The following is a 27750-nucleotide window of genomic DNA, read 5'->3' as shown; positions in this document are numbered from 1 at the left end:
TCCCCAGAAACCGCATTCCACTCACTCACCACTAAAAGACGGGATGTTTTTTGGGGGGCAATGATGGGGAAAAGAAAAGAAAAGGCGGAAAAGGCAAGTTTTATAATGCATGCCTTCCTGTGCGTGATGTCTCTATGGTATAGTCAAAGCCCTGAATTTCCCCTCTCACGGCTCTCATTAAGGCAGTGGTGTCAGGCAGTGGCAGAGAAGAAGGATGATTTTATCAATGATTTAATTAATCATCAAAACTCTCCTTATCTACACATCGCTCTCTTCATCTGTCCATCCTTCTTGTCTATCACTGTTCCTTGAGCTTTTTTTTAAATATTGCAGATAAGCGAAAGGAAACGCGCACACACCTGCTCTTTCTAAGGCACTGCAACACAAGTCGCCTTGTCCTTTCTCTCAGTTCCCCTGACTTCAACTTGCTCCCTCCCAGACCAGGCAGCAAAAGTCCTCAAAAAAAAAAAAGAAAGAAAAAAAAGCAATGTCGCCACTATTCAGGGGGAAACGGAGGAGGCAAATCCAGTGAATTACCTCCACAAAAGGACAACTGTCTCTCATCCTGCTTCAGAACTAAAAAAGATAATAGCCCAGTTCAACAGATAAGCCCTTCCTTCCTCCTTTAAGTCTCTCAGTTTCTAACATTCTTAGCACACACAGAGCCACTGCCGGGACGAATTAACGCTTCAGTATTTGGCAGGACTGAGCAGTCCTCCAGAATACCATGCTTTGAACCAAGACACCCCTTTTGTTTCAGAGTCTCCGGCAGGATGAAACTGACAGGAGAAAAAAGAAAAGAAATGTCCTCTTGTTTATCTCTTACCTGGTGTTGAGGCTCAGAGCTGGACAGAGAAGCAGTAAGCAAATAGCTTGGATGAATTTCATAGCTGTCTCACACTCCCGTTCCTTCTCCCTTCTTGGATGATTTTTGCCTTTCCCCCGTGCCTCTCTCCCTCGCTCTCTAGCTCTCCCACTGGCTGCCTGGGTTTTTTAGCGCACTCTCATCCACACACGCACCCAGACACACAAGCGGCGAGGCAGACAGATGCAACACAGTGGCTCGGCGAGAGGGAGGATCTCTGGCTTTAAATAACACGAGGACACGGACCGACTTGGTAATGGAAAGGAGCGGGTGGGGCTGAAATCAAGAGAGGGAGATGTGGGAGTGATATGATGTCAGCGCCAGTGCAGCTATAGCTATTGGCGAAAGGCTTTCTTTTCTCTTTTTTTTTTCGCATTGTTTGGTGTTGGTTATTCCTGCAACAGTACACCTCTCCATTCATTGTACTCTCTTTACTACCTTGTATTGTGATAGGTGGAGATACGAGCAAAAAAAAAAAAACATTTAGTGGAAACGGAGCAAGCCACGTCGTGGCTGCAAGTAACAGCAAAGTCACAGTTTAGTGAAGGTAAGGCATGATCAGATTTATAGTGCAATTATTAATGAAGCTCTGCACTTCAAGCAGAAATCAAGGTCTGGTGCCAAATTTTAGTGAGCGAAAACGGAAAATGAAGACCTGAATAAACTGAAATAATAAACTCTGACGCCAAGATACCATTAAAGCCTTAGCACAGTGTTGTTTTCTTTTTTCCCCCGTATGTGTAATTTCAATAAAATGTTAATAGAAAGCAAACTTTATAGAAAAGAATGTAAAACCTATGTATAGGTAAAATATAAATCTTGGAGAGGTTTGTTGTGTCTAATCCAGTAAATTAAATGGTTCAGAAACAGTTCATCGCAGTAAAGCAGAAATTATGTTAAAACCCAATACTGCCAACACACACACACACACACACACACACACAACTCATTTATTTATGCCACTGCTCACAGTAACTCTATTTCCGTCCTGACCACTATAATCAGAAGAAGAATGTGATTTCAGTACGCAGTAATGTATACTGGGCCTCATAGCTCTGAGGTGGGACCTCCCTTATTGCTGTGGTCACTAGCATATTGCTACACTCGCCTGAAGTTTGCATGGAAGATGCTAACTTGTCTGCAAACACTGACTAACTATTAGTCATTAGTGATAGTAAAATCAGAAAACAGGAAATACTTCCTGTTTTCACATTTTATGCTTTCAAAGTAAAAGTTGTCCCTTACGACTCCACCCAACAGAGTTTAAAAGGTGCTTTGTTTACTTTGAAAGAGAATGTTCTTGGTTTCTGGTTTGTGTTCTGCTTTTCACAGTTTTGGACATAAGTCGTAATTTTAGAGTGTTCACAAGCAGGCTTTTGGTGCCGTGCCGTATGCTACTTTGTCACATTGCGACCACCAGAAACAATTTTCCAGTCAGTTATTGAATACACATTGTTTCCTTTGCCTGTGGACTGCGGCCTCAGGCACAACATGGAGAGGAGGAGCTAAAGAAGAGGTAGGTTGCAAAGAAGCTTGCAGATGGCAGCAGCTGTACAAGTAGTAATATGTATGTCTTACATTTGTTTTGCCAGTTGATTCCGTAGCCATCAGCTGATCTGGGCTTTTGTCGGCTGGTATGGTACGATTGCAGGCTCAGTATCTAAAGCAGCAAAGTTATCGCAATCCTCTGTGTTGTACATAATTTTATAACAACTTGTAAAATAACCAAATAAAAAAACAAAAGTATTTTAGCAGAAGAAGCTGAAATAGGAATAAAGTTCATTTACTGTTGGCATACAAGATAATGTAGACCTTACAATATAATTGTTCAAAGTTAAACCAGATGTTCTCCAGTATGGCATGTAGGTTTGATTATTTAAATTAACCACACCCGAGTCCTACGTCAGACTTGGACAAGGATAGGAAAAGATAGAATTGTCTTGTAATTCAATCATCTTGCCACCCCAGTCTCACTTGCCTTGCAGATCACTTTGATACTTCAGGTTAACCTTGTGAAAGTTAGAGCAGCTCAAGAACAAAATGTTGAGCACTGAGAGGATGTTCAAAGTGAGATTCCGAGCCATGTAATACAGGTAGAATATTAAGCAGTCCATACAAAAGGTGGGGGTCACACACCATAGGCATGATAAATGATTTCCATTACAGGTTTAATAGAGTTTGGAGTCTATTGTACCCTAGTAGTAGCTCATTTTCCATACTGAAAGATTTCCAGCCATTTATTTGGTGTAATTATAAGTTCATGCTTGGAAACCCATAGTGACCAGTTGTAATGAGTCTGCTAGACCGCAGCTTGCCATGGTTACTGCGGAGATCATCCTCATTGGACCTCCATAATCTGTCTCAATCATGTGTCACATCAGCCTGAAACTTGCAGTCCCACTGCTCTGAGCCGACCTGTTGAGCATCTTATCATAATGAAGAATAATTACCATAAAATGAGCATGAATTGTTGATATTATGCAAGATTACGTTTAGATAATTCCCATAGCTAAGCCTGAATGTCACATCAATTGATTTGTGTATTTTGTTTCCAAATGCTTCATTTGAATTTTGAATTTAGCCTAAATAGGATGCTTTGATTCAGTTGGAGCCAAGAACTGTTTAGTCTTTTTGTTTTTTGTAGGAATTCTGCTTGGATGAAAACACATAGTTTGTTTAAATAACACCTAAACAGCCATCATGACATCACAATACAGTTTGTTTTATGTTGTTAGTCCTAAAAGCAATTTGTAAGGTAAAAAAAAAGGCTTTTAATGTTAGTTTACTTTCAGCACAATGATTTCTTTATATTTGCAAAACACAAAATCACCCCTGACGTCAACCGATTTCAAGTGTTTTTCCTACAACCTGTGCTGCTTGGAATCCCGGGGATTCCAGCTGACTATGTTGCCTGAACTAAATAATTAAAAAGGTTACTGTGGAGCTCTGTAAGCCATGCAATATATTACTATTAGTGTATATTTTTCATCTTGCACTTTCTCCTTCTATCTATCTTGTAATATTGCCTATGTGCAAAATTCCAGTCATAAACTGGGAGAGCAATGTTGCAACACAAATCTTACACAAGCAATTTTAAAAATTCTGGCTACAAAGTAAAAGTAAATGTTAATATACCTCTGCCTCTTAATCCCACTGAGGTCACTGTGGAAATAATGATGAAAACGGGAATCAAGCAGCAAAGTCAGGCTTTGGTGCAACAGAAATTTAAAGTTGCTAATTCAATGATTTGGGAGAGCTGTTTTGAACTATTAATTGCTCAAAAATCTGTGTGTGCTCTAGGTTTGTGTATCACTCTGTGAAACTTTTTATACCTTCCTAGATGAAAGAATTGATTCTCAAAGGTTTTCTACGATTTGGCTAAAAGTTAAAGGAGTTATAGTTGGAAATAGAGTAAGACTATACTTAGGAGAAAAGTCAGGCCATGAATGGAAAGTGTTATAGGGTTTTGTTTTGTTTTTTAATAAAAGCACTTTGAGCTGCCGCCGTTTTGAAATGGGATTGAGCAGACGTGTGTGAGTTTAGATCTTCAAATTAAACATAAAGTACAGGAAGACCTTATCTACCCACTGCCACTGAGCCTTGGGACTACGTACTATTTAGCTGAATTCTGAGCAAATGGTTGGCAATGCCAAAATACTTTAATAATGTTTTCTTTACAAAAGTGAATATTGTACAATAGTCTCACATTTTGCACTTTTCAACAATTTTCAGCAGCTGCGCTTGAAAAATGCAACAGATTCTGTTAAACTAACCAGCTGAATGGGCAAATGGGTTAAGCTCCTTGCTAAAGAGCATTTAATGTTGATATTGGTTCTTCAGGGATTGCACAATAATAGCTTTTTTAGGGGTCCACATTTCCCCCATCCAGAAATCCCATCTTTTTGCCTTCTGGTCACAAGCCTCATTCTTTACCTTCAGGCTACAGCAGTCCCAGCAGGCAGCATTTCCACTTGTCTTGCTATAACATATCCAAGGGCGGCGATATTGACTGACAGTTGCTTCAGTAAATCAAGATATCCCTCTTCTAAACTGGCTAAAATAATGGTCTGTCAGCAGTGCTGTTGCCTTTACTGAAGACTGTTTACTTTCTGAAGAAGGAGTGCCTCGTTGCTCTTCTTCTCTCCCCCCACATGAATATTAACCTCAAAAATATAAGTTAGCAAGTACTGCAATCTCCATAGTCCATTATGTATGTTTACAGAGAGTTTGCAATGAGGAGAGAGCAAAAAAATCAGCATTCCCTTGCATAAATTTCCATCCTCAACATCCTACAGTGCCATTCAACATTTTGTGTGGAAAAGGAAAGAGAAAACAAAAAGAGAGAGAGGAGTCTGGCAGCAAAGCTGAAGCTTAAGGCAGTTCCCTGTCAGTTGGTTCTCTCGCTCAGTGCAGGAGTATGGAAATGTGCTTTCACAGAACTGGTGCTGAAATAAGCTCTGAACATCTTGTCTGAAATGTTTAGTTTGTCAGCACATGTTAACAACAAATGAATGGAGATAGCGGAAAACACAGCCTTAATCTCAGTAAAGCCAAACAGCCATTGTTGGTTATACTACTAATAAACAAAAGGTAATACAGCTTCCTGTATGTTACAGTACAGAAAGCCCCCAAACAAACAAACAAAAAAACAAACAAAGCATCGCAGTGTGCAACAAAACAACTTAACCCTTAACATCAAAATCCACGAGGAGGATCAGAGAAGTTCCAGCTGTGTGTTGGATCTGAAGACTTAAATGTAAGGAAGAATAACATATTGTAACTGATTACCATGCCTTAGAAAATGCTGCATAGAGCCTTGAGACTCTTTGTAGTTCTTGCTGTTTTTACATTCGGGTAAAATGACAAACGAAACAAGCCCAGTGTAGCTGTCTGGTTTCTAAATGCTCCTGGAAGTTTCAGCTTGCTTTAAGTTTTTGAAGTTTTTCTCCACCTGTCTGCCTCAGCGTTTTTTGCTTCGTGCTAAGAAGCAAGAATGAAAAAAATGTCTCTGTTTTCCAGGAAATTCTGCAGTGATTTCTTCAGAGACTTCCATTTGTATAGTGGACCGACTTTTCAAAATTAGTTGACTGCCACTGTAAGAACAGCTTGTCGACAGCTTATACTCAGATTAGACTGGATGCAGACCTCTGAATCTAGCCACTCCAGCGAGTTGACTGATTTGTCTGGCATGTGACACGAAACAGCTGTTTCTCAGTTTAAAAAGCAAATGGCCTAGTGACTGCTCTGGCACTAAAGATTAGCCAATTAGAGCCATGGGCAGGGCTAACACTGTTGTCAAGCTGTGTGCCAAGAGAGATAACAAAAGAAAAAAAAAGACAACATAGTTTACTTCTCCATTCTCTCCTAAAACGAAGACAAAACCAGTATGTTGGCAAGGCTTAAAATGACACTGGACCGAGGCGGATACGTTGGTCTACAGTGATTGTTTAAAAGAAATCAAATCCCCCTCCCCTGCGGAAATCAGAGTCAAGGCAATGTCAGATTATAGATTGAATCGAAGTGTAATAAGTCTGATATCAGGCGGGAAAGAAGGAGAAGAAAAAAATCTGCTGGCACAACTAGACGTAACACGATGCAACAACCACAACAATTTAATTATGTCAACATTTTTTCGGCCTTTTTAAGGAATATCTCAATTCATTTGAGATATTCAAATGAATTGATGCTGCTGAGGAGAAAAGTAAAAATGCACAATGAGTATGAAAAGGAAATGAATCAGGTAGAAAAGGTAATGAATGCCAAGCAAGAGACAAATCAGGTTCTTAACGCACTAAGACTCCGCTCTGCAAAACAAACAAACATAGAGTATTAACTAATAAATATCTTATTTTTCAGGAAATCTCACAATATTTTGCAGATATTGTTTAAGCCAGTCAAAGATGCCAAGGCTGAGATACCAAACATGCCAACCTGAATCATAGTTTTCCCTATGACTCAGGTTGGCATGCTCCTACAAAATTTCTGATGCAATAAGGTAGCCCGTGCATCTTTGTTTTGAATATTTCAGTCAGTATAAAGGTTCTTGGAATAACCTAGGGTACGCTTTAGTGTATTATAAAGAAGAAGGGTTCAGACTGGCTCTCTTCAGACATATGAACCACTAGGGAATTACGGTCACTGGCTATAAAGGTAAAACACCAGGATAGACTTTCACTTGATAAAGAAGCCTGGTGATGGGAGAAAATTCTGAGCTCTGTGCATTATTTCTCCAACTTTAGGATGTTGTCACTGAGGGGAAAATAGTCTTCGAGGCAACAGTCTCACAGCATCTGTGCTAATAGCTGCAGGACAGCTAAAGAGAGACGAACTGTCTATACAGGATACAAAACAGGCTACAAAAGTACAAAAACTGAAGTCAGTAGCAAGACACCCACCATCAACAGCAAGGCGCCAGAACAGCCACCCACATTTAAAGCTGGTAAACTGGCAGGACACCAACATGACACTGTAGCAAGATGCCAGGACACCCACTTTAAGCAGTAAGACAGTGGGACATTCATGTTTAGTAACAATGCAGCCACGGATTTGTATTACTGTACTGACAAAGGACAGGATATTTTAAAATCATGCACAATTCAAGCCAATAAGGAGAACCTTAGTTATTGTAGTCCAGCTTTGTTCACTCCGGTGCTTTGTTTTGTTCCAGCAAGACCTCCCAGAGCAGAGCCTTGGCCTTAAACCATGGTGATGCTGCCACTGGAGAGGAGCATTTGTGGGGGGATTGTGCCTCGGTTTATTGCGATTCTGCGGGGTTGTTAGCCAGAGAGCTGCTTACCCCGCATCCTCAGAGTGAAGGGAGAGGCAAAAAATGGCTAAAAGAATTTCCTTTAAATTATTCACCCATGTGATCATTGTGCGAAGACTATTATTAAGTTAATTAAGTATAATCAAGTATAATTAAGTACTGATTATACTTTACATTTTAGAGCTTTAGCTGATAATACTACTTTGAGCAGCAGTAGAACACCAACATCAGCAAATTACATGCATTTAATTTTCAGTACTTGGTACAGTGTGGGCAAAACTTTATAATAATAATAGGTGGAAGTAAAGTTAGCACTGAAGGAAAGACTACGGGAAGAAAGAAAAAGAACATTTTACTTGCATGTAGGAATTTTTTCATAAGATGGAATGAAAGAGACTGAGATGAGAGATATACAATTTGCATGTTTCAACAGTACTCACTTTGTCCATAGCCTTTTGGTCTTAGGAGGAGTAAAGGGATGACCTTTTGCAGCTTGATAGTTGCTGTACCATATTTTCCATACAGCCAACAAATATATATGTATATATATATATATATATATATATATACATATATATATATATATGCAGCTCTATAAATGTGTTGATTTCTAGGTTGTATAGCATTATCAGAAGTGTATTGTGTAAGTTCTAGTTTGATTGGTGTTTTAGCATTACATGAACATTTCTGGGACTGATTTTTTTTTTTTTTTTTTAACCATTTTACCATCTCTCATTCTCAGTGGAATAGGCTCTGACCTTTACAAGAAGTCTAGACAAGACAAATATTGGGCTATAAAGGACTGTATAGAATTAGTCTTCATGAACACCATTGGTTTGAAATGATTGTAATGTTTTGTCTGATTTAACAATAGACTCTTGGAAGTGTGGTATAGTCATTATTTTTGTGCAAAGTTTACAAAAACTACTGATCTTCTCACATTCTTGATGACTGTTAATCTCCAAAACTCATCACAGTGTTTCCATTAATAAAAAAGCATCGCCCAGATTGTGTTTATTCCCCCCATATTTCATGTAGATACAAACCTTTCAGTTTGCACATAATGACAGCAGTTTCAATTTCAAATTGAAAAAAAGGGGGGGGAAAAAAATCCCATCTGTCACACTCCAAAATATAAATTGGATACACAGAGAATTGTGCGAGATTGGATTTGTGAATGCATATGATATTGATTTGAACACCTAGTTTGCGATGAAATGAAATGTCCCTCTTGGTAGAGCTATTGCCGTAAAAAAATAGAAACAATAAAATAAAATAAAATAAAATAATAACAGAACTTCACATTCCTTCTGAGTAATTGCGGTGATATCTTCACTCCACTGTGCCATCACATGGGTGGGTGTTCGTAATACACTACTCTGGAGAGGAGGGAACAGTGAAGTACAGGAATACAAACTGAGCTGTCTGGAGCGGAAGGATTAACGATGCTCATAATTCAGAGGCGAGCAGCTTTTTGAATTCACTGGTGGATTTTTACTGCCACCTTCAGGTGGAAGCTTTAACTGCAAATATTGCCTGTACTTGGACCTTAGAAAGAATATTGCACTTTGGTAGAATAAAATACGATGCGGTAAGACTGAAAACTGAGTGTGAAAGTGTACAGATTTAAATAAAAATTGTACCAATATCAACCGTGCAATTTATTTTATTAATACTGCTCGTATTGTTTGTGCGTTCTTGTTTATTTATTTATTTATTAAAATACTGAGTTCTCTCTAATAGGTGGTGAGGCGTCTTTAAGATTTCATGCAGTTGCTTCTGTTACACAGCTGCTGCCTGACCTGGATATACAAAATGCTGCAGAGTGCCCTATTAACACCCTATTTTTGTTGTTATGTCAGGCATATTCAAAAATGAATTCAAGTTTGTTTTGAATGCTTATTTTGCAGTCTAATTATTTGCAAATTACAATATATATATATACATAAATGGTCTCATTTGTTTAATTCCACTCTTAAACACATGATTAGATGCAGTTTCGGACCACAGTCATAGAAGAGCAACATGGACAGGAGGACTCATTAGGATTACACTTGAATGGCCTGTTTAAAGCCCATGCATACATAATGAACAATGAAATGGGCAAATGAGAAAAGAAAGGGTCAAAAAATGTGACCCAACAGCTGTTGTCTGCAGGAGGAAAAGGTACCACGGGGGGATGCACAGCTAATAAAGAATTCACATAAATAACCGCAGGAAGAGCTCGGGCTGCAACATAAACACAGGCCTCCAGTCAGTCAACCGCAGCACTAGCCGGGAGGACATAAACATGCAGGTTTATCGGTGCATCTCTGAGGCAGCTGCACCACTTGACAAAATGATAAAGACTGACAAAGTGCAGCTGCGCCGCCAGTAGGGAAGATAAAAGACTCCGCCGATGGGAGCCAACAGTTATAACCAGCAGAACCGAGTTAATATGCTGAGGTGATTTTAACTTGTGATTGTTTTTGTCAGATTCTGTTGTTGATGGTAGCACAGGGGGAGTGCTGAGTGTGTCTACTGGGAGCTTTCTTCAAAGACAAACTGAAAGAAACCAAAACCACTGGGAACATGAAGGCTCTCTCCTGAATAAGTATTTCGACAGCCTGAGCTGTGCTCCTATGTGTCTTGCAGTCTAATATACCATTCTCTTTGGTGATGGATGCTAAATGACCAGCAGCTTCTTGGGATGCATGAGAAATAGATTTTGCAGAGCTGGTATATATTGTTAATTATGCAACAGTGTCTATCTGTGTATTTGTCCAAACTGAGAAGTTGCCAAGTACTGCACTTAATAACACACTTAATATCGTTTCTTTACTTCAGCTGTTTGCAGCTTTTTCTGTTAAAAATTAAAAGTGCTTCACAGAAAGAAAAAAAAATATATAGGTAGATACCAATACAGCTTGAGCTTACTTAATTTTGGTCAAAATCAGGTAAAGGTCAGGGTCACAACAAAGGTGAAAATCAGTAAAAACCTTTTGTGGATTGTCTTCAAAGTTAAAAACAATATCCTAGGCCCTGGAAAACATGAGTACTGTAACTAGGTTGGTTAAGCATTTGACCCTTGCAACCAAGGTCAAGGTTGGCCTTGGAAAAAGTATTTCAAGAAACCATATTGTGCATAATATATCATATAAAAGGGCATTTAGAGAGCTGTACAACATGCTTTTTATTCCTCTAGAGTGGAGCTCCCAGAGTGCTCTTGTTTCCAATAAAACACATTTCAGTTGTATTTAATTACACAGGAACTACACTTATTTATGGGCCTTACTGGGCAAATATTGAAAATACAACAGAGGGATTAAAAAACATATCCACATAATGAATAAATGAAGGAGAAAAACACAAACAATTGCAGCAGCACAATTCATTTGCCACACCTATTATCGTGCTTAGGTACCAGAATGACATGTAACCCAAATTCACATCTTTTTTTTGGTTATTTTGAGTATTATATTTATATAATTGACTCTGTATAACAAGGTTTCTTGCCACAGGCGAGAAGCTTGGATTTCTCATTAAAGAAATGGAAAGGACACACCAACATGATTCTGACTGTTATCTGACTGTCTTGACAACCTACTGCTGTGTGACTATGGCAGGTCTGAGTAAATCTGGGCTTGGCCCTCCAGGGTCCCACACAGCTGAACTGTTCAGAAAGCATGCAGTTGCCTACCATGGTTCTCTTGAGGAATCACGGGCCCATTTTCTGATGTGGGGGGAGGAATACTTATAGCAAGTATCCCAAAGCAGTTGTCACGTAATTCAGTTGGTGTAAGATACTGATGGTGGCTTGCAGCTCTACTTCAACCATGCCTTTTTCAAGAGTGATGAAGCATTACAAAAGCCCTTTGTTCCAACTAAGTAGACAGAAAAGAAGTCAGCAGTCCTGTCCTACTTCATCAACGCACTCAGCTTTGTTAAATCTTGGTTTAGCTCATGGATCAGCAGTCACACCTTGCAGGGCATTTGAGGTGCCTTTTCTTACTACTACATGATTAGGCAGTGTGCTTTCTAAGACAAAGACTATAGTCATTTGAGCACAGTACTTTGTATTTTAGGTAGTATGAATAAATATCCTCCTGAGAACTGAGGAAAAAAACTCTTTGTGATTTGTGTGTCCGATAGGCTGTTTCTCAGGAGGATAAGTAAAAAACCTCTAATAATTAGCTTGAATTTAGCAATTAATTTAATACAAAACATAATAAAGATAAAAAGAGAATTTAAAAAATTAATGTACAATGTCCTTGGCAGGTAGGATTTTTCAGGCTTCTTGGGGAACTTACCACAGTTTCTTTGCTGATTTAGACTGTCTCAACATCTTCTGTCTTCTCATGTAATCCCAGTCTGTGTCCATGATACTGAGATCAGCACTCTGGCAACTACCCATACCATCTGTTGCAGGATGCCTTGTTCTTCTTGTCACTGTAGTTCCTTAAGATTCTGGCTGTATGTTTTTTAGTTGTTATCGTACTGCATAATTAATTTGAATAGATTAGATGTCTTCCTGATGGTACAGTGGTAAAACTATGTCAATATGTGAAATGCCTCGAATACTTACACTGCCATATTATAATCTACTGGCTTTGTTTTGAGGGAAAAAGATTTATCACAAGTGTAGCCACCAACTCACTGTACATTCTCATTTATGTATTTAACATTATTTATTTATTTATTCATTTTAGCTTAGCAGAGTGCACTTTTGTCCACACTGCAGTGTCATAAGAAGCTACTAAATAGATAAGGAGCATTTTGCAGATGCCATGAGTTTTCCTCTAGCACCTCCATTAGGTTGTCATTTGTAGTTTTAAGTGAAAAATATTCATAGATTTCAATCACATTATCAGCATAGAGCCTGAGAGCAAAACTGCAGCAATAACATGCTGACCTAAACTGGACACACCATATCCTGTCACTGTAGCAACCGCAACCTGTCAAAAACCAATCCAGTTTAAACTACTAATATTTAGAAAAAAGATATGAAGCAACAGTATGGGGCTCTTACAGTCCATAGCACATGCTACAATTCAGTAACAGGGCTTGACTTACACAACATATTATATACAACATGTATCTTGTGGATAATACCACCTTTTCCACTGCTGCAGTGATGAAAGCCAGCACATGCCTGTATTTTGAAAATGACGATGGTGAAAGACAAAAGATGTTTATGTAATTTTGCCTCTGTATGGCACTACAGTGGATTTGAACTCAGACAAGATGTGACTGTGCTGTGTGATATGAAGTGTAGACTTTCAGCTCTTTTTGCATTAACTGCTAAAAAATTGCTGCCACAACACTGCTGCCAATCAACAAGGTTTTGACAATGAAAATATGATTACTTATAAATAACCAATAGAAACACAGGAAATGGGAGCCTCAGCTAAAACAAACAAGAGAGGAAGGAGACCATGAAAAGCTTCTCACTTAGACTCAGGTTTCCTCTAGTAGTGGTGAGAGAAGAAGACAGAGAGACTAAGTTGCCTATTTCCAGCCTCCATGCTCTGCCTTCCCTGGGTTTGTATTTAATTCAGTTAATTTCAGTTTTATTTGTATAGCACAAAATCAACGGAACAAAAGTTAAATCCAACATGAAGAAACAAAACAGAGAATCTGAAAAGAGTAAAATGAATTAGTGCCTGACAAGTGTCAGGCGCTTTTAGATCTGCTAAATTGTAATCTGACCTTTCTGTTCTTGTTACCTTGTTGTAATTACATCCATGAAGGTGCCTCTTGAGTGTAGACTTTGCCAGTGATACTCATACAGTACCATGTCAAGAATATCAAGAGCGTTCTTGACATTCTAACAATGAATAGGTGACCTCGCTGAATGCCAAATAATACAGGTTTTTAATAGTGGCAATTTGCAGTTTTTGGCCATCTTATTTCATCTAGCTATCTATTTATTTTTGAATAGCATTTTCCACACACAAATGATATGCTATTGCTGATGTCACAGGCAACAAAAGCTAAATGGTAAATGGGCTAGTCATACTCCGCAAGACAATTGCAAATTATGAGGTCACAGATTGCTCTGAATTTTCACATAATAGGCGAACAATGAAAAGATTATTTTTAAGATCATGCTCACCATATAGTGCTAGCGCTGTTCATGGCTTCCTATCTTTTACAAGCAATACAGCAGTGAGATCTCTGTTAAAGTCCCTGTGTTTGGATACTTCAGATGTAAAGGCAAAGGAGGCCATGTTACAGTGGGGCAAAAAAGTATTTAGTCAGCCACCAATTGTGCAAGTTCTCCCATTTAAAAAGATGAGAGAGGCCTATAATTTTCATCATAGATATACCTCAACGATGAGGGACAAAATGAGAAAAAGAAGGCCAGAAAATCACATTGTCTGATTTTTAAAGAATTTATTTGCAAATTATGGTGGAAAATAAGTATTTGGTCGCCTACAAACAAGTAATATTTCTGGCTCTTCTGTAAGAGGTTCCTCTGTCCTCCACTCATTACCTGTATTAATCGCACCTGTTTGAACTTGTTATCAGTATAAAAGACACCTGTCCACAACCTCAACCAGGCTGGGAAGACTGAATCTGCAATAGGTAAGCACCTTGGGGTGAAGAAATCAACTGTGGGAACAATTATAAGAAAATGGAAGACATACAAGACCACTGATAATCTCCCTCGAACTCAGGCTCCACACAAGATCTCACCCTGTGGGGTCAAAATGATCACAAGAACGGTGAGCAAAAAACCCAGAACCACATGGGGGGACCTAGTGAATGACCTGCAGAGAGCTGGGACCAAAGTAACAAAGGCTACCATCAGTAACACACTATGCCGCCAGGGACTCAAATCCTGCAGTGCCAGACGTGTCCTCCCGCTTAAGCCATTACATGTCCAGCCTCGTCTGAAGTTTGCTAGGGAGCATTTGGATGATCCAGAAGAGGATTGGGAGAATATCATATGGTCGGATGAAACCAAAATAGAACTTTCTGATAAAAATTGAGATGAGATGAGATGAGATAGCCTTTATTTGTCAGTTGCAGGTCTTTTGCCCGCAACCGAGATGACAGACCTTGCCGACCGTACATACATTACACAACATCACATTGGGGAGACAGGTCAGGCTAGGTAGCGAGGAAAAAACATCGAAATGTGTAACACAAAAGGATAATACAGGAATGGACAGATATCAACACACCATAGCACAATAAAACACAGACGAGCAACATGGGAAAGAGTTCCAGTGTGTACATCTGATCTGGGACCGCTGCAATCGTTCGACTGCGCCTCCAGCTGACCCGATGTCCACATCAGAGGGGAGGTAAGCGTTGGAGGTGGCGTTGGATCCGGGGTAGGGAGGGTGATGCGTCGGTGAGTGCTTATCAGTATCAGTATATGTATGTGTGTGCGTGTCCAGAGTTCAGCTGAGACAGTGTCCTTCGCCCTGCCAGGCTAAGTAAACAGTCTACCAGCCAACCCAGGTGGCCTTGCATGGGATGGGAAGGAACAGTCTCAACATAGTCGTTATCAGGGATTGTTTTGATCGGCTCCAGCCTTGAGCCCGCAGCTGGCGCCGGAGGGGTAGCCAGATTATGATAGCAATTGTCTTCCAACCAACTCATGAGAATTTCGAGCTGTTTCTTTTAGCACTCCGACACTGGTCCCTCCATCATCCGTTGGATAGCTGCGAGTTTTTCCATGATGTTATTTACCTTCGAATCCGAGATCTTGTCACTCTTTTGCTCACAGAGCAGATTCTGAGACCTCGCGACCACAGCCAACTGATCCGTGATGTATTCCAACTTCCGCCCATAGTTGTTGATTTGAGCGGATTCTTCCCTGATGTGTCCCAATATCCGCTCAGAGATGTTATTCTGAGTATTCACTGCAGCCGCAATTGCCTCCAAGCTCTTGACCATGTCCCTGTCTGTGAGCCCTTTCTCAAAACCCGCACCTCGTCCCATCAAGTCAATCTCAGCGGGCAGCTTTGTGGCGGTTTGGACAGCCGGTTCCGCTTTCTTAATTCTCTGATAAGCCAGGGCCAAGCCAGCTCCGATCAGCAAGAACCCTGTTATCATGGTTCCGAATAGGTAGATATCTTCAGCGTCCTCGATCGACAGTCCCGCCAGGCACACGATCCTCCATGTCTGCCACCCGTCCATCGCGTATCCGGCAGGGAAGGTCCCTCCAGGGCACTCTGGCTCTCCCGAGCCCAGACTTCTCGTGGAGAAGAGGGTGTCAATAGCATTCAGAGACCAGTTGATCAAATCCATAGTTCTCTTTAGGTTTTAGATACAGACTGTGAGAGAGTGTTCCAAGGAGTGGAGTGGAAAATTCTAGTTGTCGTGTTTGGAGGAGAAAGAATGCCATACCTACTGTGAAGCATGGGGGTGGAAACATCATGCTTTGGGGCTGTTTTTCTGCAAAGGGACCAGGACGACTGATCCGTGTAAAGGAAAGAATGAATGGGGCCATGTATCGTGAGATTTTGAGTGAAAACCTCCTTCCATCAGCAAGGGCAATGAAGATAAAACATGACTGGGTCTTTCAGCATGACAATGATCCCAAACACACCACCTGGGTAACAAAGAAGTGGCTTCGTAAGAAGCATTTCAAGGTCCTGGAGTGGCCTAGCCAGTCTCCAGATCTCAACCCCATAAAAAATCTTTGGAGGGAGTTGAAAGTCCGTGCTGCCCGGCGACAGCCCCAAAACATCACTGCTCTAGAGGACATCTACTTGGAGGAATGGGCCAAAATACCAGCAACAGTGTGTGAAAACCTTGTGAAGACTTACAGAAAACGTTTGACCTCTGTCATTGCCAACAAAGAGTATATAACAGAGTACTGAGATGAACCTTTGTTATTGACAAAATACTTTTCAAAGAGTTTTTTGAAAAGTACATGTTTGCCGTAGGGTATGGAGTGACACATCAGTGTCCAATGTAGTGGTTTATGTGCAAGTATACCATCAACACTGACACAAATACAAGAAAGGAGCCTTTGAATAGCTGTCCACTGTAGTGATCACTATGCGTGAAAGGGTTAAAAATCAGACAGTTTGATTTTCTTAATTTTTTTTCCTCAGTTTGTCTCTCATAGTTGAGGTATACCTATGATGAAAGGCCTCTCTCATCTTTTTAAGTGGGAAAACTTGCACAGTTGGTTGACTAAATACTTTTTTGCCCCACTGTATGTGGATGCAGGTTGAGTAAAGAGTTTATTCTGCTTTAGTTGGTGGTGGCAGTTTAGTGGACATGAAGACTGGCGTAGTGTCAGAGGGAGATATAACAAGAAATGCAAACTCCAAATAGGAAGGCCCCTGCTGATTGGCAGACTCAAAGCCAGGTATGAAAGAATGGGTGCTAACAAACCTTACCACTGTGCCTCCCAGTTTAAAGAGCCTGAGGAATTTAATTGGAGATGGCTTTTAGGTATGTAGACTATTTGCCAAGTAAGTGAAGATGGTAGCTGTGTCCTACAAAACTACTATTTCTTCAAAAGAAGAAAAAGAAGTCCTTACACAGATGGTAGAGCTCCTTAAGTCAGTTTAGGATTACATGAAGACATAGAAACAAAAGACAAAAACTATGGCAGTTTTTCAAGTTGTTTTAAGACTACCTAACAAAACGTGACAGCATACCATGGAGAATTGGTTGCTTATCTAGTGTTATCACATTGCATATTAATTTGATACTTGTACTTGCTGTTTCTGGACACTATGCAAAGGTTTTAGAAATAAATAATAAAGTTCAAAAAGTTCATTGCTAAGTTTGAAAGATAACCACATTTCTTTAAGAGCGAACAAAAGTCATTTAACACAGCAGCACAAACTGGACATTTTATTGTGTACAGCACTTCACCTGCTCATGAAAACAAATTTCTAATCATCCAATTGCGTGGCAGCAACTTCGTGCACTAAGGCATGAAGGCATGGACTTACTTGCTGAAGGTCAGTTTAGAAGAAAGGTGATTTAAGTGACTTTGAATGTGGCATGGTTTTTGTGCCCGGTGGGCTGGTCTGAGTATTTCAGACACTGCTGATCTACTGGGATTTTCCCACATGGCCATTTGTAGGGCTTGCAGAGAATGGTCTGAAAAAAAAACCAGAAAATATTCAGGGAGCGACAGTTCGCAGAAAAAAAATGCCCTGTTGATGCCAGAGGCCAGAGGAGAATGGCCAGACTGCTTCAAGCTGATAGGAAGGGTAGAGTTCACACGGGCTCACCAAAATTGGACAATAAAACGTCATCTGATCTTATAAGACTCGACCTCTGCTGCGATATTCAGATGGTAGGGTCAGAATTTGGCATAAACAACATGAAAGCATGGATCCATCCTGCCATGTGTCAGCTGTTAAGGCTGGTGCTGGGGGTGTCATAGTGTGGGGATATCTCCATAGCACACTTTAGGCCCCTTAGTACCAAATGAGCAGTGTTTAAATTCCACTGCCTAAGCGAGTATTGTTTCTGATCGTGTCCATATCTTTATGACCACCATACCCATCTTCAGATGGATGTTTCCTACACGGTCGAAACATTTACAACAAATGTGAGGTTATCATGTCAGTATGGAAAAAGGAATATTACCAGCACCTTGCTGAATGCCAGAAAGAAATTAAGAAATTAAGGCAGTTGAGAAGGCAAACAGGGGTCAAGCCCAGTACTAGCAAGGTGTAACTAACAAAATGAGTGAATGTATACAATCTATTAATATAACACTAATAATATTATAAAGCACCGATTGCAGTTTTTTTTCTTTTGACTAAAGGCGTCTTCAAATTCTCATATTAAACAGTTAAAGTCAGAACCACTTTTAAAACACTTTTCCCCTTTCAGACAGGATTACAAAGAAGCAGTAGTAGACCCAGCAAAAATCACTTTCACTAATAAAAGAAAATTTCACTGTCATTATTATTATCATTATTATTATTATGCATGGCAGAAAATAAAATGTGGACAAAGGAAAGGATCTAATGCTATTCCACATGTGCTTTATAAATAAAGGTCATTACCAATGTTCCATTTAAAGTGACGTTTGCATTGTAACTCCGCCTGCATTGGTGATGTCTACTTCAGGTTTTAGAATTTCAATATTACCAGCTTGTAGGTAATTCTAAAAACTGGAATTTTTTAGCATTACCTAAATAACTTTTGGATATATTGCTAATATTAGCTCACATTAGCAATATAAATTTGTATAATTACCATAATTTCTGATAATTCATATAATAAATTAATATGACTTGAGCTATCACGTGAGAAACCTTTTTTAATGACTTGGAAGCATCAACAAAGGCAGTATGTGGATCGTATCTATAGCAGGATAAACTAGTAATCTAATCTTTTTGTTTTTTCCAACCTCTGTAATGAAGTGTTGTGATTAGAACATGAAGACATGAAAATATGGAACAACTAGGATAAACTTTCATAGCCCATCTTTGGGGGGAGTTGTGCTATGACAACAGCATCTAATGTTACCCAGCAGCCTAGTTTGTGCAGGTGGATACTCTGAGCACAGCAGTTCTCTTTTCCTAAAGCTTTATGAAGTCTCCTTCACATCTTGACCTTGATGCTTTCCACTGAAGTCAAAGAAAATGATTAGAAAAAGAAATAAAAAAGTTGTTGGGGGGAGTTTTTTAGTGACTTTTTAAATGTAACCTTACACCACCTAAGTTAGCTAGTTGATTCACTCAGCATTCAAATGGTTTCCCGGCTCAGAGCGTAGGGGCGCCTTCAAACCTGAAAACAATGAGCAGCATTTTTCTGTTTTCTGAATTGAAACAGTGTACACCAGTGTGCAACAGTATGCAGTAAGCTTAGAGGCAGGCTTTCATTTCTTTGGCAAGCTTTTCAGCAGTGTCATCCAATCTGCAGTAATGTGTACATAAATCTTGCAATATTTAAAAGGCAGCATGCACATTGAATCAGCTGGCATCAGGTCAAAACATGGCTAACATGACACAGTGTTCAATGCACCATGAACATACACATGCACAAAATATATGTAGTATGCAATTTCAATTGGCCTCACCTGCTTGATGAAACTAGATATAATGAAATTATTTAATTAATTAAAGTGTTTTTTAAATTTTGAATATGAATTTGAAGTGTGAATAATACACTAACTGCTCCATAGTTATTTCATGTGTTATCACAAAGCAACTGCTGTTGACATTGTTGATTTTGGACATGATTTAGAGTGTATTTGAAGGAAAACAACTAGATGGTAGCGAAGATGCTTTGAGAACTGATACTGAATTGCACACTTAAAGATTTTTAGATTAAGGCCTCAGCTCCCCTGCAAAGATTCCTAACCTTACCTGTAAAAATGACAAACTGAGCATTTACCATACAGAAGGTGGCATTCCCAATCACAAATGTATTTCTGTTGTTGTTTCCACAGTTTATCTAATCACAATAAAACACTGTGCCGCTGCAGCACCAAAACTCCTCTATCTCGCGTAGACACCGACACACAGCTTCACACACATACAAACATCTCCTCATCATCTGACTCTGTGTGAGAAGCTAAAACAGCATCCGCTCTCTGGAGAGTCCCATGTCAGCGCAACAAATTTGTATGCACAGCAAACAGTGAAGAAGACTGTGCCAAATCAATACAAATTATGTGTTTAATAATGTTTCTGTGAGCAAAACACATTAAAATAAATATACAGCGCTCATTATTATGTTAAAATCAGCTATTGCTTTTAAACCTGTTATTTATCTGAGCATACATTTCATTTTTAGGATACTGCTTTATTAGTGCATTCCTGAAAATGATCATTACTTATAAATGTTCACAATTGCTTGACTTCTTTTTATAGTATACATATATATATACATATATATATATATGTGTGTGTGTGTGTGTGTGTATATATATATATATATATATATATAGATAGATATATATATATATATATTGTCAAGTTTCTATTAATATCTCTGCAGTCTCCTGGACAGTGACCTCACACACTTTACCTGAAATCCTCTAAGCTCCTTCTCCCAGTTTTGGGGTTAAATTCTATAACGTTCCTTTTAAGATGTTATTTTTTCACATCTGTTCTGGTTGTTCCTTCACTCTACAGTGCTTCTCAGTCCTTTTCTGCTTCTTCTCTCAGGGAACTGGCATTATCACATCTATCTGAAGTGCCCTTTTCTTATCCTTGTCAACAACTGTTAGCTGGTTAGCCAGCTGCTTGTCTTGAGGTCCCGCAGGATCTTAATTCTCCTGCTCAACTACTTTCAGTGGTGTCTTCCATTGGGACTTGGGGAGTTCTAACCCATATTCCACACAGATGTTCCTGTACGCTATCCCAGCAACTCAGTTATGCTTGTCAGTATATGTTGTCCCAGCTTGCATCTTGCATTTAAACATAGAACCCACTTGACTAAGACTCGATTCTAGTAAATCTAAGCACAAAGGCAAGAAAAAATAGTGAACCGAGAGCATAATTTTACTAGAGAAAACGAATACTAGAGAAATACACTGAAGCTGTACGTTTTCTTTCATGTTAAGCAAGGTCACAGGAAATGGTGCGTGACTGTCAAGCATGGATGGAGGACTCAGTTCACTGCTTACACAATTACAGACACACAATCACGCCTGTGCTCACTGGCATTCTCTCTAATTCCAGGGACAGGTGTTCTTCTTTCTTCTTACTGCCTCGCTGCAGAAAACAAAACAAAAAAACACATCTTCAGCAGATATGTCATGCTCATGCAGCACACACATAGGCTGTTCTTAGACATGCTCCCACTGTAGTCAGCACCATGCCAGAGGAATTTGGTCTGTTTTTGCTGTTCTGAGGGTTATTCACTGAACAAAAGTGCACGTGTCCTGGCATACATTTCTTAGCTGTGTGTTATTATATCAGCAGTGTCGGGGCTTTTGTTTTTGTCTCCGGCTGTGCAGCTGGTATGATTGTTTCAAATGATAGGACTAACAATGACAAAGTCATTGCTGGATAAAATGTGTGAGTAACGCTCTGTGAATATCTTGTTATTAATGCGTATGCTAAGTACTTTCAGCGTTTTATTCATGTAATACAAACAATAATGAATGGTGGACAATAAGGGTCTCGGTTTTAGGTTGGAGACAGCTGCAGATAAACTGACCTATTCATAGAAACAAGCATCTACATGCACAAGATAAAAATCATAAATGAGACACTAAATTAGAGAAAGGTGTTCCATAATTGTCATTACCGCTCTGATCCACAATGTGGCGCTCTTTCATAAGGTAAAGCAGCTCATTACTTCTCTCAGTAGGCTCCCCTTGATTCATAAAGGCACTAAAATGCAGTGTAATTTTAAACATATACCCAGTTGTTTTCACAGCTAGTGTTAGTTGAAAACAATTTTCTCAGCTAATCATACCTGAAAAAGAAACCCTGCTTATCTCCCGTGATTATGGATATCACTTGTGTACACAAACCATTCACGCCCATCATATTAACATATTAAGAGCAATATGTTTTGGGATGTGGGTCGTTATATATGTCGTTATATAAAAAGACAAATGTCTTTTGGTTTTCATTTTAGTCCTTGTAGATGACTCATTGATTGTACCACTAACTTAATGAGAGGCTACTATAAATTAAATCAAGCTGTGGCCTGCGTGATTTACAGTACCTTGTTTAGTGAGTCACTGTGGATTTTGCTATGCTAATGGTTTGCAGTTTATCATAATGATTTGATAAACCATAAAGAAAAAGCAGAAGGATAATGGGAAATATTGTTCCTGTGGGAAGATTCACATCAGCTGTGTTACTTGGATGCTTTAACCTGGACGCTCTCTACCGTGATGCTTTCACAGTCCCCACCCAGCTATTTATTCTGATCATTAGTCCTCAGTATATATGTTCCCCGATCAAAAATGCAAGCTAATGACAAATTTACTCTCATGGCCTTTGTGGCAATGCTGTGACAACCCTCATCAAACAGAAATGTGTCACATCCACTGAGTTCAAAATGCATCCATCTATGCAGACAAACTGTCAGAGCTAAAAAATGTTCTGCTGATCTTATAAAGACAACAGAATGTTTAATGCGCGCAAACCTTAAGTGATAAAGCGGACTCTTTATTGATCGTCACTTTGTATTTGACTATCTTGAGAAACGCTTAATTGAACACTGGGAAACATTAGCCTCCTTACTTCATGCATATGTGACTGCCAATCATCCGTCTTCCTTTTATAGTGGTGCATCGTTGCCATTCTTCACACATTCTTAGTCGCCATCTGTCAAAAAATGAATAATTGAGCATAATATCTTCTGCTGTTTAACATTTGCTTTACTTGTAGACTGACATTCCTTCGAGGGGTTGTCCTTGTGGGTTTTTTTTATCTGTGCTTTGATACTATTAATGAACCACAATGAGAGGAGCTGCACTGGTGTTGTAAGCAGGTCAGATTTGTGTTCTGTAATGAGCGTTTATGCACTGATTGAACAGTTAGTCCTACTCCTACTCTGCAGCTCTGCACTCATATGTTGGCACATGTCTGTTAAAGACATTTTATGCACCAGCATTTACTTAGCAACCTGACTCGTTCTCCTGGGAAAATGTGACTTTATGTCCACTAGCATCATCGCTATCAGCTGCTGATTTCAGCATGTCACTATTTCAGTTTTGTAGAAAATAAACATGAATGTGATGATGATGAATAACCTAAAACAACAAGATTCTCACAAAAAGTGGCAGGTTTCTTTTCCTGTATTAGAATTATAAGTAGGTAAGTAGTAAGTAAGTAAATAAATGTAAGTAATTATTAAAAGTAATTAAAGACATGTAATTAATCCATGTTCTAAACAGCCTTTTAAAAGAATGTTGGTATCACTTTAAAAACAAGTGTTTTGCTACATCTAACTTATACTGAAAGATTTTGTTGATGACTAAAAAGCTCTGCATTACAAAACTGACATGACTGATGTGGTATTGGTGCAGAGCTGCTTATTTACACACCATCAAACATGAAACAAGAGTAGCATTCATTCTCAGTCATGCACCTGACCACTTAGCAAGTGCTGGCACGCTGTCCACTCTCTTCTAACGCTTTCTGTAGGGTAAGAATGATAGACGTTTACGTCAGCAGGATGAAATATCACCTAGCTAACTATATAGTCAATTAGCTTATCAAAGGTTAATAATGAGTTAAGTATTACCCCAGATTTTTTTTTGGCAAACGGTTGAAGGCTTTTAATGGTCACGATGATGAGGATGGGGAAGCTAAATATGCCAAACTCTGACTGGCTCTCATTAAAGCTTGGGAGAAAGTCTTTGATGTTTTCAGACTCAGTCACTTCAGTCAATATTAGAAGTAAATATCCCTCCTGCTGTTTCTATTGGATGCTTCTTGTATATTAATTTTTGCACACACACACACACATATATATAAAAACACAGCTTTAAAGCTGCAAACAGAGGATGCCTGTTTCTTTTCTCAGGCTTCACATTTAACTTCTTGTTCTCTGAGGCTCAGCGTTTAACTCATGGCCTACCGCTTCCTAATCATCATGACTGAACATGACATAAATGAGTCAGTGTGACTCTTAAGGCGTTCGGGCCTCCACATATGCGGCACTGATTGCTAGCAGCAGAAGTCTCTTCACAGCTGACCACTCACGCTCTCTGAACAACTTGGTCCCTCGTTAGGATGTGATAGTTTTCCAGCAGAGGCAAACTTAGGGGGAAGCTGCTGCATGCATTTGGAGACCTTGTTACGTAGGTCTTAAAATGCATCCGCACAGTCGTCACGGTTTGGCATTAAATCCTCACTAATAAGTCTAATTGGAGAAAACTCCCCTCAAACACTTTTAACACCAACCGACAGTTATTTTTTATTCCATTATGTCGTTGACTGGAGATAGCCACAGACTTAAGAAAACCTATCTGTAAAAATGTAGACTAAGTTATGTCACATTGAGCTATTTCCAGTGATTGCTATAAATTTATAAACTACTTCAGCTCTTACAGGATAAAATTGGAAAAAGGAAATCCCGTCCTTCTTCATGTTAAAATCTGTTAACAAGATATTCCTCTTTTATGGCTGCTAAAAAAAAGACTGTGTGATATTAATATCAATGCAAATAGCAGCCCAGATTCCCAAAATGTTCCGCCACCTAAGTGTTGATGCAGTGAAACTTAACTACTCCTCTTAAATTAAACGTTAACAACAATCCCAGATTTTTTTTAAGGCTTTGTGGTATGGCTCAGGAGGAGGCAGTTAACTTGTAATTGGATGAGAAGTAGAAAGAGCCTTCCAGGTTGTATTTTCACCGTGTTTTGTAGATTTACTCATTCAACCGATCATGCATGTGTAATGTACTGACAAGTGCTCGTCTTCACACGTAGCGTAGTGTTACAACCAGATTGACAACAAAATGCTGCAGATGTGTGGAAGTAGTTTTAAATGCAACTCAAGAATAATGTCTTTCATAAATATTTTATTAACAAAGTGACAATAGTGTCTCTGAGAGCACGTTTATGCAAATGTAGTAGCATGAAAGCACAGATTTGATAGTTTTATTCAGTGATTCCTTTATTTGCAAAAACACATTATATCATTTTGTTGTTGCCGCTGTAGCTTTTATGGTAAAGTCAACTATTTAACATGCTCATGCACAAACCCCAGAGCCCACAAAGCCTTGGCGCATGTGTTTACAAGCTTATAGCACAGCGGTTTTGTGTTTCTACGCAGTATTCACACAGTTTCTGAATTAAATATGCAGGGTTAAAAAGCATCAGCTCATCACTTTGCAACAAGCCCTCAGAGACAGAGCTGAGTCCTGCACTACTGTTGGTATTTTGGCCAAAATGTGAACTGTAGATCATCTAACACCCTAGACTCAAGAAAAGAAGGTCAGTGACACTCATTGCAAAAGTGAGAATCGCAAAACAGTGTAGGAAAGAAAATCACGATCATCACAGCGGTTCAAAAGCTAATCCTGGACTCACTGATTGCTGAACTATTATCCTAGAACAGCATCTGTCCAATAGCAGACCTGTACTTACACACATACTGAAGCAAATGGTGCTTCTTGTAGAAACAGCTTGAAAGGTGGTCTTTTTTCAGGTTTACCAAAAATAAAAGCACCAGAACAAAAGTGTAGTATGGCAACACTGGTTAGTCCTCATAGTGCAGAAAAAGCTGTTTCTTTAGTAACACTGAAAGTGAAAGAATACTGTTCACAAGGTATTCAAGCTTCCAAGCTGCTGTTATGTTCATGGATGTTGACTTTTTGCCAGGAACCTGCAGCTTTGGCCTCAGTCTTTTAGCACAACATCGTGCATACAGACATCAAACCATGTCAACACCCCATTTTTACTGGGTTAACAAATTCAGTCAGCTAAAGACCCTATTAAATTAAACAGCTAGCTAGCTGTAGCAAATCAAGTCTACCATCAAGGCACTAAACATCCTGACAGTTATTGTCCTCCATTTGAAATAAAGAACCCATTTTTCATTATTCATTTTTTTCCCTGCAAAAATATCAGTTTCAACTGTGCAATCTGTGCAATCTGCCACAGTTATCACTGTTAACTTAAGGTAACTTAAGGTAAAGCTTGAAAGATGTAGCAGTATTAAGGGTGGGGTTTAAGCAAATGACCACTGGTTTATCCCTACCCTCCTTAGGGAACCGGCCAGTCTGCCAGGCAAAACCACAGACAGACACTAATGCAACTGCAAGCTAAAGGAGAGCAATAGCAACATTTTTTTCCTATGAAATTAATGTGCTGCCAACAGACGGTACTACAGCCAAAGAAGTAGCTCATACAGTATCTTTGTGTCCTGCACTCTTTTAAAAGGATATTGCATTTATACAGATATTAATTTGTGTAACAGAATCCTCTAAAATCATATATATACATATATATACACACACATATATATATATATATATATATCTATATATACACACACAATTATTTTATTGTCTCAAGAACACTACTGTCTCTCACTAATCATAGGCTGTGAGCGACACAGTTCTTCTGCTAGGAGACAAGAATTCATAGCACCATTGAATAGAAATGCAGATGTCATCAATCAGCTGTCCAATCTTTTTTTAAGTGGCCATAGTGGGTGTCACACTGATCAAACTATAAAAAAAATGAAATTAATTCACCCTCCCTCCATGTCTGGTGGCTCTTATCCCAGATGTCATCCAAATTTCTTCAGCACCACCTTTCATTTGGTTTTATTTCTTACATGGGACATAAGTCATTTCTTTTAGATTAGCTGCTAGTTGGCAAAATGAGCCATAAATTTCTTTTATGTTGTATTGGTGTGGAGTGCGTCGCCTTTTCCAACTGTCTAAATAATTCTCTCTCCCTTCCGTATGCTTTATTGTACGGCCGAGATGTACCACAGTTGGCTGTCTACAGCTCCGTGTACTGCTGTTTGTCTAACAGATTTAAAGCAAAAGGGAGGTTGAGGCCCTGTTTTGAATCCACCGGCTGGCTAGGGTGGTGTCCTCGTGTGTGCGTGGGCTCTCTTGGGTAATCTGCCTGCTTCCCACAGTCCAAAAACATGTTAGGTTAACTGGTCATTCTAAATCGGCCATAGGTGTGAACGTGAGAGCAAATCTCTGTGTTAGCACTTGCGACCTGTCCAGGATGTACAGTGACAGCCAGGACAGGCTCCAGCCCAACCTGACTAGAAAATTCAAGTATTTGAATGGAAACTATATCCCTTTCATACAGAATCAATGTATACAATAAATCATAAGTCTCCTTTTCTAACACTTACAGCATTTGTCACACAGTTCATTCAGTAGGAGCCCTTCATGTCCACCACCACTCCACTAAATCCTGAGCCTTCTAATCTCCCGTAAACACTCCCTGACTGTGGAGCCTCCTTGGCACTGCCAGCATGTGTGTGCCAGCTCCATATACCCATTAGCACCGTTAAGCCGCTGCTTCTTACCCCCAACTCTCAGTGCTCACAGCAAAGGTGAGTTTGTCTGATGATTACCTCACTTTGCATTGTGGGTGGCAATAATCCTCGACTTTGGCAAGGAATCCTGAAAACAGAAACTTATCCATCCCTATCCTCAAAAGTCTTAAGTTGCCTGTCATTACAGGAGAGATTTGCATATACTGCTAAAAATGAATTCCTCCTATGTCCCTGTATTTTTTCCCCTCCTC

The 27750-nt window shown here is 39.4% G+C and overlaps 1 protein-coding gene and 1 long non-coding RNA gene across 3 annotated transcripts in view; both read right to left on the bottom strand.

Annotated features, from left to right (window-relative positions):
• Positions 1-1116, bottom strand: part of luzp2 (leucine zipper protein 2) — a 141448-nt gene extending 140332 nt beyond the window's left edge. Inside the window, exon 1 of one of the 2 annotated variants that reach the window (XM_013274708.3) lies at positions 827-1116. In XM_013274708.3, coding sequence (XP_013130162.1) covers positions 827-888 — 62 coding nt within the window. In that variant the 5' untranslated portion in view covers positions 889-1116. The remainder of the gene's footprint in view (positions 1-826) is intronic. The other variant, XM_005455740.4, reaches the window with a different exon arrangement.
• A 20043-nt stretch (positions 1117-21159) lies between these two features.
• LOC112842884 (uncharacterized) overlaps positions 21160-27750 on the bottom strand; it is a 28198-nt gene continuing 21607 nt past the window's right edge. Inside the window, exons 2-3 of the long non-coding RNA XR_003214927.1 lie at positions 22763-22846; positions 21160-21274 (exon numbers count right to left, since the gene is read on the bottom strand). This is a non-coding gene — a long non-coding RNA (uncharacterized LOC112842884). The remainder of the gene's footprint in view (positions 21275-22762; positions 22847-27750) is intronic.

Source organism: Oreochromis niloticus, linkage group LG1 (assembly GCF_001858045.2).
Source record: "Oreochromis niloticus isolate F11D_XX linkage group LG1, O_niloticus_UMD_NMBU, whole genome shotgun sequence".
Lineage (NCBI taxonomy): Eukaryota > Metazoa > Chordata > Actinopteri > Cichliformes > Cichlidae > Oreochromis > Oreochromis niloticus.
Note: the sequence above shows the minus strand (reverse complement) of the source record. Positions and strands in the feature narration are given on the sequence as shown.